The sequence below is a fragment of the Nothoprocta perdicaria genome, unplaced genomic scaffold (genome assembly GCF_003342845.1).
Source record: "Nothoprocta perdicaria isolate Ctin4 unplaced genomic scaffold, notPer1 scaffold_267, whole genome shotgun sequence".
Taxonomy (NCBI): domain Eukaryota; kingdom Metazoa; phylum Chordata; class Aves; order Tinamiformes; family Tinamidae; genus Nothoprocta; species Nothoprocta perdicaria.
The window spans coordinates 187,469-202,318 of NW_020455496.1; the positions used below are offsets into that span (position 1 = coordinate 187,469).

The window sequence follows — 14,850 nt, forward strand, 5'->3', positions numbered from 1 at the left end:
TTCTTGGAGAGGTTCATTATATATTTTTTTCTTCTAGTAGCATCTAAGAAGATTCAACAGAGAAGTGAGAGAAACTGGCTATTTTAAATCTTTAAGGGTCTTGCACTCCTCAATATGCACTTCTGTTTTACTCTACCTTACTTTATATGCAGAAGTGAATTGTGGAAACCTGTGTGTTAAGAATATACTTCTAGTCTGCAAGGTCAATTTCTTTCTCTATCTCTTTTCTATCTTTATTTCAGTAAGTTGCAGATTGTGATGCACAGTAAAACAACTTTTCTAATATTATGCAATAATGATAACTTAATATTAACAGCAGATATATAATATTCATCCTACCTTTCTAGGTTTAATAAGAAACCAGGGAAGTTTTATAAGATTTTTTTTAAATAAATTGTGTAGTTAAATTGTGTAATAAATTCTATGATAAATAATCATACTTATTTTTATAGAATTGAATCTTAAGTGGGTTTTGATGATCCCAGTGACTAATTATTTTTGCTATTTATATTTTGCAGGGATATGATAGCTACTGGTTGTGAAGATAAAAATGTTCGTGTTTATTACTTAGCAACGAGCTCTGATCAGCCCCTGAAGGTTTTTACAGGGCATACTGCAAAGGTGTTTCATGTCCGGTGGTCTCCTCTTAGAGAAGGAATCCTCTGCAGTGGCTCTGATGATGGGTACGTATTCCCAAAGTGTTAGAAAAACTTTAGATCTCAAACTAGAATATGAGGAAAAACTTAATATCTTTAGTTGTTGGCACTTTCAAACACTATGGTGTACTTAGGTTTATGAGTAATCTATTAGTCCAAATCTTTGCCTTGTGCAGTCGCAAGGTCTGGAACTTTGCTCAACACTTTTTGGACAGCAGAAAAATTATATAAATTTGTCACAGCTCCTATAACAATAAAATTTTTGAAATGCTTCCCCGAGAGTGGAGTAGTGACTACTGTATGTTACTCGTGGGAATAATATAAGGGTGATGTGACATAATGACTTTGCAGCTAAACAGGTATAGCAAAAGTAGAGGTCTCATTGGATGTCTTTGAAAAGTATGTCCAAGTAGAATCTGTGGAAGTTTATAATGGGTTCCAGGTACCCCGTTAGTCTTACTTTTTATCTTTCGCTGCCATGAGTGAGCTTTAATAATATATTAGTTTATAGAGGTAATTTATTAAATGATATAATAAGTCCAAGTTATCATAATCTTTTCAAGTAACAAGATTTTTTTTAATCTCCTATAAATTAAAGACTCCTTACTGGAGGCTGTTCAGTTATTTGTACCCAGCAATACCAGTGACCCAGCAATACAAGTGGGGGAAAAAGGTGACGAGTTCTTCCTCATTACTTGTATAGCTGTGATAGGAGATGCACACTTTGAAGATGATAAAGTATCATCTGCTTGTGCTTTGTGACAAATACTACCTTGAAAGGAGAAATTATAAAAACCCTCAGAAAGATAGATGTCACAGTTTTCCTTTGTTTTATTTTTCTCCTTAAGAGTCCTAATAAGCAAATTTATTAAGCATCCATGTGTATGGGCTAGCTTTTTTTCCTTCACTAGTGTGTCAGATAAAGGTATATGTGGGATTCGGAAAGACTGTGGAATGGATTAGTTTTTTACTTTTATGAACGTGGTTTGTTTGTTTGTTTGTTTTCCTTACCCTGCCTAAAAGAATTTGGAGCATTTATATTTTAATAAGCTTTTATAAAATCATCTTCAAATTTGTCAAAACAATTTAGTTGTAAATTTAGATCATTGCTGAGAAAACATCCAAAGGTCTTTTGTGTCCTATTTCAGTACTGTTCGAATATGGGATTATACGCAGGATGCCTGTATAAATGTTCTTAGTGGACACACAGCTCCAGTGCGGGGATTGATGTGGAATCCTGAAATTCCATACCTACTAATATCAGGCAGTTGGGACTATACTATCCGAGTCTGGGACACAAGAGATGGAACATGTTTGGACATAGTTTATGATCATGGTGCAGATGTATATGGTAATAGTATTTTAAATATTAATACTTTATATTTCTGTGTTATTAAATTGTTTTTTAAGCTTTTTAAAATTTTTTAAATATTTATAGTTTAACTGATTAGCTAAACTTGAGTAAACTTTCAAATGCTCTCTCTACCAGGATTAACATGTCATCCGAGCCGTCCGTTTACTCTGGCATCTTGCTCTCGTGACTCTACTGTGAGACTCTGGTCATTGACACCTCTTATAGACCCTCTACAGATAAATATTTTAGCAGATAAATGTTGGGATGAGATTATTGGTAATATAGGTAAGTTAATTTGTACATACATATTTTTTATTGCTGTACAAGTTTATAAATATTTTCATGTATAAAACTTTCTGTTTGTTAGATCGTGCTGTGGAATGTGGTGCTCCTCCTTTACTATGTGGTAAAGTTTCTAGGGATATTAAACAAGAAGTGGAAAAACTGACAGGAAATCCTCGAGGAAAAAAACTGAAATGGTTTTCAGAATGTTTTTCAGTAAGTATTCTTAGTCTTTTTTCTGAAACTGTATTTCTTGAATTTGATAAATACTTTTCTGAGTTTTAATGGGTTTCATTTCTCTTGAACATTATTGTAATGCAACTTTTTTTTCCCCCTCTCGTAATAATTACAGCCTCCAGGAGGCAGCAAAAACTTATGGGATTTAGTTGCTGTAATAAAAGGACAGGATGATAGTTTGCTTCCACAAAACTACTGCAAAGGAATTATGCATATGAAACATCTCCTTAGATTTAGAATGGTAAGTAAAGGATGCACATTATTTGAGAATGGTTAATAATTAATGTTATATTTAGTCTTTTTCTTAACAATGTTTTTTGCAATAGAAATAATCTATTTTCAGCACAGAAAACTAATGGCAGTATTTTTTTTTTTTCTTTCTCAGTCCAAAGCACAAGAACTGACAACAGTAAAAATGTCCAAGTTTGGAGGTGGTATTGGTGCACCAAGTAAAGAGGAGAGGCTTAAAGAAGCTGCAGAAATACATTTAAGATTAGGACAAATTCAGAGATATTGTGAACTGATGGTAGAGCTTGGAGAGGTAAAATATCAGCCCATCATTGAAAAATAATAAAATATTTAAGTTTATTAAGATGGCTTTGTTTGGATAGCAAGAAAAATGATTGTAAATCAAGAGCGAGCTTTTTCCAATCAGATTATTTTTGACATATGCAGTTTGCATATTTCATCACTCATTTATTCTCATGGCAAATGTATCTGTATTGGGAAAAACATGAAAATATGGAAGATGAAAGTGTTGTTCAAAATCTATCAAAATATATTTTCCCTTTTTTTCTAGTGGGACAAAGCACTCTCGGTTGCACCTGGTGTATCAATGAAATACTGGAAGAAGTTAATGCAAAGGTAAGTTAATAAAAATCATATAACTTGTCCTAATCCTACCTCTATATCAGAGGTAAGTTCTGTGATAAATCATGTGTGTAAATCTTGTTTACTTTTTTGTTTAATTAGGAGAGCTGACCAATTAATTCAGGAAGAAAACGATGATGTCATTCCATACTGTATCGCTGTTGGAGACGTGAAGAAGCTGGTTTCTTTCTTTACTTCAAGAGGTCAGCTTAAAGATGCTCTACTTGTTGCACAGGTATTGCATAAATAAGTGTGGGAAATGCGTTTAGTTTATTTCTAAGTCTAAAGAAAAGAAACATATATAAAAAGCTAGTTCAGTTCATCTTTTTAAAATGGCTGAGTCATTAAGCTTGTTTCTCAAGTTTTGGTAGCAAGTTTTTATTTCAAAAACAGGAAAAGATGTCTCGTACTCAGATTATTTTAAGCCTGATTGTTCTGAACTGGAATCAAATACCTGTAATGAAAACTGATACAAAATTGTCTGGTTGACACTTTTTCATTATTATTGTTATTATTATTATTATTATTGATTTTATTAGCCCTTAACATCAGAGACGTGTAGGATTCCTCTTACATTTCTACCAAGCTCTTGTTTATTCTGCCTTCTATTCTGTTGGAATAATAGTCAATATAGGAACTCCACAATTTGGGAAAATCTTATTTTAAATTGCCTCTTGTTTTTAAAATACACTGGTCTTAGTAAGCACATTCTGGTAGTGAGTTCACTGCAAATACTAGATAAGTTCTGAAAATACATGGTATTTAAGTATATTTTGGCATCCTTGTAGGTCTGTGCTGCTTCCTAAATGTAAACACAAGCTGAAGAGTGCATAAAACATCCAAGGTTAATAACTTACCTCACTCTTTCTTTATTCTTTGTGAGCGATTGTATCACTGATGCAATTTTTCTAATGCTTTCCTATCCAAGAAAGTTCAGTTGCCTCAGAGGGAGAAACAAGAAAGATGTTTAGAAGATCTTTAGAAAGATCTCTTGCAACAAATCTAGAGAGGAATTGCTTTGTTTGCTTTTATTACAGTATCTCAAGGGCTAATCTTTGAGACAAAGATTTAATCAGATGCTACTGAGCGATAAAACCCAAGAACTTTGTTTCTTTTAACTGAGCCATGAGTTCTAATGTTGTTATCCAAGCTGTACCTGAGTGCACAAACCAAATGAAAGCATGCATAAGACTTTCAGTTTAACTTTTTTCTGTTTTAATATTAGAAATTTCTTGGCAAGCATGAAGTAGGTTCAGCTTATATTATTCTATAAACCTTTTCAGATCTGATATGCCTCCTAAGAGTGGTGTTGAAGTCACCTTTCAGTCATAAATACTTTTTCCTAGAGCAAGGGGGGCGGGGAGCGGGGGAAAAAGGCTTTAGTCTTCATTGTTTGTTTGTTTTAAGCTTATTCAGAAGGTTATGAATTTTGTTATGAATAAGGTCTTGTTTAAACATTTCCTTTATTATATTCATACTTAAGAATGATTGTTTTCCAGAGCTTACTTTTTTAATTGAAAATCATATTTCATATTTATTTTGATCAGCATGTAGTTAATCCATCCTTTCACTTCTAGGCAGCTTGTGAAGGCAATATACAAACATCACTCTCCATAACACCTGGGCCTTCGAATTCTGATGGAAACAATATCCATGATTATAATGAGTAAGCTCTTTTTCATTATTTTTAAAGACTCTCCTTTCAGTGCAGTATATCAAATCATCGAGGGAAGCAAACCTTATGGGTTTAATTTGGCAAGTGTAAAATTTGAAAAGGATTTTTTGCTTATTCTCCTACACTGTTGGTAGAGAGCCAATAACTAACTAACTAGTACTACATTAAACCAGTCCCTGTGTATAGCATCCTTCTATGAATTCTTTTTATATATGCATTTTTTACTTGCTTGATAGCTTTTTTGATATACTTAGTCTTTAAGGTGCACTTTTGTCCACTTAAAAATGTTTAAATATATAGTTTTTTTTAAAAGTAGTGTCGGGTTTTTGGGTTTTTTTTTCTGAATAGAGTGAGATGTAGATTTACAGGCATCTCTGAGTTATGCATTCTTTCTTATGGAGAGCTTCACTTATTTTTTTTATGTATATCAGTAAAGATTTTTGGAATATGCAACAATAGTCAACTTTTCACTGTATGTTCCTAAGCAAAGAAGCTGTGCCTTTCTGCCTGTTGAAACAGAACTCAAAATCCTGAAGCATATTATCAAACAGGATGTTTAGTAACAAAAGTCACTTGGAGTGTGTACTGATACCGCGTTTACATATGCAGTTTTTGAGTAAACAGAGGAATATTCATGCAGAATTCTCAAGTACAGAATATATATTCAAACATTTAATTTTTTTGGCAATCTGAAGAGACCTCTGGATTGTGAAAAATGACTGGACATGTAAGTGGTAGATACAGTTCAAAATGATTGCATTAATGTTGTCAATGAAGTTATCTACAAGTTAGCTTAGAGAAGTATTAGAATACAGAAGGTCTTGGGGTGACTTGCATATAAATCAAACAAGTTTAGCTTCTAAAATTCCTATTTCCTTGTTTACAGACTCGTGCATATGGTTAGTAAAGAACTAGCAGAGTGGTACTTCCAGGATGGCCATGCAGTGCTTGCAGCATGTTGCCATTTGGCTGTTGAAAACATAGAGGTAATCTCTCTCTTTTTCTTTTATTTTTTTTTCCTTCTACTTTGTGTATATGTGGAAACACCAATTTTGACTTGCTTTTTATATTGTTAACTGATTTTGGGAATATAACTACTTCATTCTAAAATTTATTACTTTCCCATTGATATGCAATTTTTATTTATTTACATAGAATTTGGCACTTAATTGAAATCAGTGGCAAAACTCATAGTTTCACTGAATGCACAGAAAGAAATAATTTTTATTTTATCGGATTTAATAAATACACAATGTTGTTATACCAAAAAATACCTACATATATAAACTCTTTTTTTCTACTCTTATAGTAGTTCAGCAGATCCATTCAGAACTGAATCTTCATTGTACTGTTACATGATAAAAATATGCATATGCAATCTCCACATTGAGGAATTGGTTGTCTAAATATTTAAGTAAGCAGGGGAAACATCACCACCAAAAATACAGCTGACAATATAGAAACATACTTTTTTTTTTTTTTTTGGTTTATTACCTTTTTCCCTCCCTCATTCTCTCTGGCTTTTGTTGTTGCTAACCCAACATGTTCTTCTATTCCTTGCCCCCTCAAAGTGAATAGGATTCCATTTTACTTGGCTATTTACAGAAAAAAGCTTCTACTTCAAAACAGGGAAGCTTCAAGATATTGTAGTGTTGCTGTCATTTAATATTCTGCAATTCAACCAACAATTAGAGTTTCCCAGAGAGGATGAGGAGGTTCATCCCTGTTTTATGAGTTTCATTTTATCAGAAGAAATGAGAAATGTACTCTGAATGCTAGTGTTTTCACTTGTGGCTAAAAGGGCTTGGCATCATGCCTGTTATATATGATGTTTCATCTTGTTGGTTGAATAATGAGAAGTTAAGGGAAATCCATTCAGTTATTTAAAAATTGGTTCCCTGTCGGTACACAACTATTGACTCTTTCAAGAGGCTCTGATTTAATGTAGGCATTTCTTTAATCCCTATTTTGTCCTTCTGTAAAAAGCAATCTCATATATGAATACAATATGGTCAACGCAGTAAATATCTGGAATGATTGTGTCACTTAATGATATATTTTTTTAATTGAGCAAGCTTGCCATGGCAAACCTGATTCGTGGAAATGAACTGGAGTTGGCAGTCAGTGTGGGGACTGTCTTGGGAGAAAGTGCAGCGCAAGCAACACATTATGCCCTAGAGCTGCTAGCAAGAAAATGTATGACAGTAACCGCATGGTAAGAATTTCATACTGCCAAGATGACTCTTTTGTTGTTTATTTATTTATTTATTTATTTTATTTCATGGCAAAACAAATTGTTCCTCATTTTGAAAACTCTTTATGTTGGCCAAATCACTATGTTTAGGTAGATTTGATTTGTACTGGAATAAGTCTTGTGCGATTAGACCAATGATGCACAGAGAACACAAATATTATAATTTTTATCTCAAAATGCTTGACATATGTAGTGTATATGAGTGAATACTCATTGTCTTAGAGACCTGTCATGCGAACCCTGCTGAAGCAACCCCAGATAGTGTGCTTGGGCAATGACAAACGTAGCTACTGGACTGTACTGAGCAAAACTGATACAAAACTGGGTGATTTGGCCAACATTCCAGAAGGATGTGCTACCATTCACAGGGACCTAGACAGGTTGGAGAGCTGGGCAGATGTTACTGGACAGATGTTTTCAGAGACAGACAGATGTTTTCAGAGAAAGCAAGAATGGAATTGACTTACAAAGTTAGAAGGAACAGAAGCTTAATTAGAGCATATGGAGTGGTGGGTTTTCATCCGTCCTTCCGTCCGTTCTTTGGTCCGTCCTTCCTTCCTTCCGTGAAAAAATGTCACCGCACTAGAAGCCAAACAATTTATATTAGTACTAGGAATAGAGCAGGATTTAAGGATAGCACAGGTTTACTGTTTAACTCCGCAGGAATAAACCATTTCTCTGTTCTACACATGGGAACCACATTTCTGCTAATTTTTCTTTATTTTTGTATAGCAGTGAAAAGCTGACAATTTTATTAAGATATATTTGTCAGTTTTTCAAATGCTTTCAGAATTAGCAATCATTAGACAGCAGTGTTTAAGCAGATACTGCAATCAAGTCTCAGCTTTCCCACTGAAGCTGGTATTTACTAGAAGTAGCCTGAGAGAAACATAGTAGAACTGCTCTTCTGTAAGCACTGGAGGTAGAGTTAAGAGATGGAATGGATATTTGGGTATTTTTTCTCCATTTCTGTAAGGAGAACTTCTGAAAGAGACCCTGTAACAAAATGTTTATTAATAGTACAGCATTTCCATATAAATAGGTACATAAAACTTGCACAAACTCAGACTTCAGCATGAACCTCCATGTGCATTATAGTTTTAAGCTCATGTGCTGTGTATTGCCCAGGTACATATCTGGCATTGTCTTCAGGTTTCACAAAATATGCAAAACACTACATCTGGCAGTAGTGGGTTTTGATTTGCAGTCACTGCAGCATATAATTGAATGGAAAAATCAGAGTTCCCTGAATGTCTTTGTCTCTTTCAGTAAAGAGATAGTGAGAGCATAGTATAGTCTGCTTTGGTCTTCAGCGTGGATAGATTATATATGGGCAAGTCACCTCTAATATTTGAAGGGCTGCTTTTTATGTGATTTTTATGCTTAGCAATACCCCCCCATCTGGGAACGTTTTGCTTTAGAGATCTCACAGAACACTGAAAGATCTTTGATTATTGATGAAAATTAGTTATGAAATACAAACAACCGAATATATGTGCCCTTCGCCAGCCTCTCAAGTCTATCACTATAGGCAAACTTCTGTGTCTTTAAGAACACAGTCCTCATTTTAATTGTACTTAGCCTCTAAGTCCTGCTAAAAGGAACTACTTTCTGCCACTCACCACTGGTCAGTGGTAGCTCTAATTCTACTTGTTTTTTTTTTAATTATATCTGATTTCATTTTCTGACTAAACAATTTTTAATCGTTAAAAACATTTTAAATCACTTTTGTAGGTCAGAGCATCTATCAGATTTTGAAAATAGCTTGAGATCTTGTGAAATACAGTATATAGGGCCTTTTATTGCATTGGAAAAGTGCATATTGCGTATCAATGACATAACAGACTTGCTGAAGACCTTTTGGCATTTGTGTAGGCTTAGAAACGGCAGTGGAGTATTTTTATTGTTGTAACAAGACAACTAACCTTCCTGATAAGTTTGCTATTGTCATTTAAGTCTATTAGATTTCTTTTAAAATTAAAATACAGAACACATTTTATTTATTACTATTTCAATGTCTTCCTTTTAGCTTTCCATCAGTTGGATACAGGTATTTTGCTTATTTCTAGAGATAGAGGTTTGAAAAGTATATGAATTTGCTAATAAAAGTTAAGCTGTGTTTACTTTTAAATATTGATCAGTGTGTGGCAGTGGGATAGCAAAAGTTACAAATATTGGACAGTAACTTCAAATTCTTTTAGCCAAGACCTGCGTTCTGAAAATCCAAGGGCCCTTAGTAGGGGTTTTTGTTTTACACAGAGGCAAGTCCTAGAATAATGGAAGGTAGAGATTTTTTTTCTGAAATGGCAGTTTGCTAAACACAAACCTCCTTTCAGGAGGTAAAGATGGCTTTCATTTCCTTTCATAATCTGTTTTGTAATGTCACTAAAGCAGTACTCATTCTGAATTATAAAATTGTGCTCTGCATAGAAGCCTCCAACCTTCCTAGCTGCTGAGTTCATGACAAGGTTTTCAAATTGGAGAAATCCTACTGTTCCTTCCCCTTCCTGTTCGCAACTCACTTTGTGGTGATTTAGAAACCTGAGGTATTCAGTTGTTTAATTCAACTCGCTAGAGCAACAGAAAACTGAACACATGCAGTCCCCCAAAACATTTTTTTTTTTTTGCAAATTTATTTGCAGCTGAATCTTCTCACCTTGTGTTCATATAAACTTCAGTGTAAAGAAGTGTCCTAATATAAACTATCAAGAGTAACTATTCTTTTGTTTGCACAGGGATTTAGCAGCTGATCTTCTTATGATGATTCCTGATAATAAACTGCAGTTAATAAAACTATGTGCTTTTTATCCTGGATGCACAGCAGAAATAAATGACCTGCATGAAAAGGTACAATGAAAAAGAATTTCCCTCAGTGCTAGCAAGAGGTCATGTATTGATTTCCTTCTTAATTTTGGAGTACTTAAGGACAAACATATTATAGGATGAATTTGTTGCTAATCCTCTTGCACATTAACATTTAATATCCTTGTCTGCCCTTTTTTGTTAATAGAACAAATGTTCATAAGAACATTGTTTAATTCTACTGTGTGCATAGTATTTCCCTGGCACAGGCTATTCCCAGAAGTAGCTTCTAATCTTCAGAACTCCCTGTCAGTGGGATTGTGTCACCAAGTGCAGCCTAGTAGTGGTCAGCTTTTTGTACCACATGGTTATTGTACATCCTGGGTCTATGATCTCCTTAGATCTCCTCTTCAGCAGTGGAAGAGTCTGACCTCCTAATGTTCTTAGTGTTTGACCCTGGCTGCACATCTGTTAAGCAGAGTGACAAGTTCACAACAGCATTAGCAATGGAAATGGATATTACTCTTACTTTAGTTGTTGAAACTCCTTCTCCAGTGTTATTCTTCAGTCTAGATAACTGTTAAAGAAAATTACATGTGCATATTTCCTTCAAATAGTGAGTTTTTCAGAGAAAGTTTGGTCTTATTAGCTATGTGCAAAATTTTGTATTTATGTTCTTAAATATTTGAACATGTTGTTGCTTGAACAACTATGTATTTCTTAGATTTTGCTAATCTTTTTTTTTTTCTAGTGTAACCTTCCTGATGTAGAAAAATGTATGCAGCTGGCAGAGACGATTGAAGCAGATGGAGATGTATTTGAAACTATAAAGTACTATCTGCTAAGCACAGAACCAGAAAAGGCTCTCCCTATTGGCATACAATATGTTAAAGGTAGGTACCTGCATGAAGGAACTTACCTAAGCATCAGGCACTTGTATAGCTTACCTGTTCAGATATTTTTTCTTTGTATTTTTCAACAGAACAGCTTCGTGGCTCAGATTGGACTGTGGATTCAGTCTGTCCATATCTTGATCTTCTGAGTTACATACGTACTGAACGATTAGTGTTGCATAAATATAGCGAGTGAGTGTCTTTTCCATTCTTATGAAAGTGGGAGTTTCAACAACAACAAAAAAAGGCTTAAAAAAAAAGTGTGCTTATTGTTAATAGTATTTGTTTGACCAAAAGAGGTATACAAATGCAGCAAGCAGGCTAACTATCTGGAGCAGAGTGTGGAATTTTCCTACATGTTTGAAGTTTAGTATAATAATAATTTAAAAAAATATATATATATATATATATAGTTTCTTTTTTCCTATGTGATATTTAAAGTGGGTGAAGAGATTTGTGCTTGTTTGAAGAATCTTTGATCAGATCTGATTTCGGTTACCTGAAGAAAAAAGAGCAAGGGTCTGTCACATCTTTTTATTTCAAAATGTTAAGGAAATTAAAGCTATTGATCTCAGAATTAACTCTAAAATAGTTGGATTGCTCTGCCTTACCTGTAGAATAGACAGTCAGCCTGTATTTCTGGCTGTACAGGTGGGTGTGTAAAGAATTTAAGAGTGAAAAATTGGGTTCATATGGGCCTTTGGGGTGAAATAGAAGAAACTGAAGACCACACTAATGTGTAGGACAATTACATTTACACTGAAATTTTTATCACAGTAGAAGGTCTGAGTGCCCTTTTTGGTGCTTGAAAAAATCATGCTTTTTGTGTGCTATTTAACATTAAGTATAATTGAGGTCAACATAAAGCAGGTGAAGTTTCTTTACACTTACTGCCTGTGTGATATAGTGGTTATCATTCAGTGCATATTCCTCACAGCAGTCAAACTAATTTTAAATAGTAGTTTGTTTAAGGTTGTTGTAAATGTTTGATATCCTTATGGTTCATGATTTAATGTTTCCCCGTTTATAGGCTTCGGAATGAATTGCTGATTTTATGTGGTTACATTGGTGCTTTGCTTGCCATTAGAAGACAGTACAACAGCATTGTGCCTGCACTTTATGAGTACACAAGGTAATGAAATTGCTCTGCTTTCAGTAACTCCTAGAAAGCTCAGTCCCTGTTATGGTGTATGCCATACATAATCCCACTCCCAAAATCTGTAAATTTGAAATTCCAGTTCTACTGCAAAGTTGTAAGGGTGTACAAGGGTGTAGCCATGCCTCTATGTGCAGCTTTCTTTACTTTCTCTGTCATAAAATTTGAAGATTCTGGTGTAGGGCAGCAAGCCCCCAAACCACTATTTCAGTCAAACTTCTAGTGTTGTGGAAAAGGCAAAATTTTTCAAGTAGATGAGTATTCAGTTCAATTAAACAGGACTGTTCCAGAGCATATACTGAACTATGTCACTCTAAGGTGGAAAGAAATGCAGTTATAAAAAGGTTGGGTTCTTAACTTGCTAAAACTGTCATTATTAAGAAATAAAAATATAGCATTATAATATAGATGAACATCAAAGAAAAAATAGAGATAAAAATAAGCTTAATTAAAAGGTGTGCCTTTTATATCTTGAAATTTAGTATTTCCACAGATTATTATTAATATTCACCTAGAAAGATTAGATGTTAAACTTTTGATTATGAATATATTACTATTGCCTGTGTTTTCTCTCAGGAATGTATTGTTAGAATTATTTTGGACTTTAATTATTTTTACTCCTTTTCAGCCAGCTTTTAAAAAGACGGGAAGTATCCGTACCTTTGAAAATTGAACAGCTCTCTGAGGAGTTAGATGCATGGAGAGCTTGTACTCAATTAGCCAAGTAAGTGCAAAATAAAAAATTACTGGTGCGCTTACTAGCATTTCAATGTTCTAGTTGTCAGTACAATAGTTATTTTCTTGGAAGTTCTGAATATGAATGTAATGTGAGGTCGCTCTGGGTTTCGTTTCTAATGCAAGTCAAAGCTAAAGACAAATTAAAATGGTTCAAAATGAAGTTTCCCTTGTTCGCAGGCCTGCTGATGAATCGCCAGCCACACCGCCATCTGAATCCCAGAGAGCAGTGTATTCGGTGCTGACCTCACGAATACAAGAAGAGCCTCTGAAAGGAATGGTTGGGCCAGACTATGTCACTGGATCAAATCTTCCCAGTCATTCAGATGTTCACATCTCTTGTTTGACGGGACTAAAGATACAGGTATGGCCTGATCTAAGGTTGCCTTGCATCTAAATTTTGTCATCCGTATCTGAGGTTTGCAAGGAAATGACTTCCCTGTTGTCACAGTCACTGAAGACAAGTGCAGAGATCTGCTAGTTAAGAAGGGCCGTGTAAAGAATTGTCCAATCAAGTAATTGTCAAGTTGTCCAATGTTAGAAACCTAAATGTTCAGAAGTGCATCACTGGAATATGTTGAATGTGAGCTAATTCTTTTAACGCATCTTTGTTGTCTGTTGTTATTTTCATAAAGAGAGAATTAGCCAGATCTGAAAACACTGCTCTAGGGCTCCTTTCTCCTGCTAGTTCCTCCCTGTGGCACTGTCTTTTAAGTAGTTGAGTGTGTTTCCTCTATCCAAAGCAACATGTCAGTCCGAGGAGTAAATGACAAGGTGCTTGTGGCATGAAATAGGATAGTTTTACATCAGAATCTGGAGAGCAAAATGCTAGGAAGATCCCTGAGGAAAACAAGATTCACAGCTAATGTCCAAAAAGCTTGGTGCCAACATTGCCACCTTAAACCAGTGGTCACTCCTGTGGCTTGAAGGAAAGCATTCCAACACTGCCAAAAGACTATGGAAGTTGTCACTGTTAGAATCCCTTGGACAAGAACAACAAGTAGGGAGTCGCCAGCTCATCTACAAAATTCTTCTGTCTGGTTCGAGAGAATGTTCGAGGTCATTGCTTTAGACCTGGAAGTCAGCTCACAAAATACTTAAATATATGTATATATATATAAAATATCATATTAAAAGATGTAACATGCAAATTATTTGATTTTTACAAGCATTCAGTGGCCAATTCAGCGAGTATGAACCTGAGAACTGAAATGCAGCTTTGAGCAAGTATTTTGCCAGATCTAGGAACTGGTAAACAGCTCTTCTGCTATCAGATGGATTTAGTACCATCTTTTATGCTTCTTCTAGTGATATTATGTAAAATGCATATGTGGACTCCATGCTCTCAAACAACAGGGAGCTATCTACAGGTAATGACAGCCACGGTGATATAAGCACAATATTGTGAAGTATAAAACATGTTACCTCAGACACAGACTAGATGTCACTACAGAATAGTTGACAAACATATATATAAAAAAAAAAAAAAAAAAACAAGCTAGGAAATCAAGAATTATGAAGTTTGCGGCCTACACATTTTAGAGCAGAAACACTTTGCCTAATTACCTTTCTAAATTAAGCATCAGAGCTTTAATTTGACTGGGTAATACTTTTGTATGAGTGCATATCATAAACTGTGTAGTAGCCTTTATATGTATCTACTTTTTCTTACCTCCTAAACATCTTCCCCTGCATAGGGTCCAGTGTTCTTCCTTGAAGATGGAAAATCTGCTGTTTCACTGAATGATGCTTTGATGTGGGCCAAAGTGAATCCTTTTTCTCCATTAGGAACGGGAATACGGCTGAACCCGTTCTGATGAGATGTTTTCCCACCTACTTTGTAGTGCTGAAAGGGATGTTCTGTGGGTGCTCATGCTGCTTTCGACTTGATTGTCAAAGGACAAAGATGTCAGTTTATTCCTCCTAAAGAAGAGTT

At 34.8% G+C, this 14,850-nt stretch overlaps 1 protein-coding gene across 1 annotated transcript in view; it reads left to right on the forward strand.

Moving 5' to 3' along the window:
• The window catches only part of WDR17 (WD repeat domain 17), a 31,738-nt gene extending 16,888 nt beyond the window's left edge, over positions 1-14,850 (forward strand). Inside the window, exons 12-29 of the mRNA XM_026040804.1 lie at positions 519-683; positions 1,805-2,007; positions 2,146-2,295; positions 2,378-2,508; positions 2,645-2,770; positions 2,915-3,070; positions 3,329-3,393; positions 3,502-3,634; positions 4,977-5,065; positions 5,961-6,060; positions 7,150-7,289; positions 10,064-10,175; positions 10,882-11,023; positions 11,113-11,215; positions 12,054-12,155; positions 12,808-12,903; positions 13,095-13,278; positions 14,612-14,850. Of these exons, the coding sequence (XP_025896589.1) occupies positions 519-683; positions 1,805-2,007; positions 2,146-2,295; positions 2,378-2,508; positions 2,645-2,770; positions 2,915-3,070; positions 3,329-3,393; positions 3,502-3,634; positions 4,977-5,065; positions 5,961-6,060; positions 7,150-7,289; positions 10,064-10,175; positions 10,882-11,023; positions 11,113-11,215; positions 12,054-12,155; positions 12,808-12,903; positions 13,095-13,278; positions 14,612-14,731 (2,317 nt within the window). The 3' untranslated portion in view covers positions 14,732-14,850. The remainder of the gene's footprint in view (positions 1-518; positions 684-1,804; positions 2,008-2,145; positions 2,296-2,377; positions 2,509-2,644; positions 2,771-2,914; positions 3,071-3,328; positions 3,394-3,501; positions 3,635-4,976; positions 5,066-5,960; positions 6,061-7,149; positions 7,290-10,063; positions 10,176-10,881; positions 11,024-11,112; positions 11,216-12,053; positions 12,156-12,807; positions 12,904-13,094; positions 13,279-14,611) is intronic.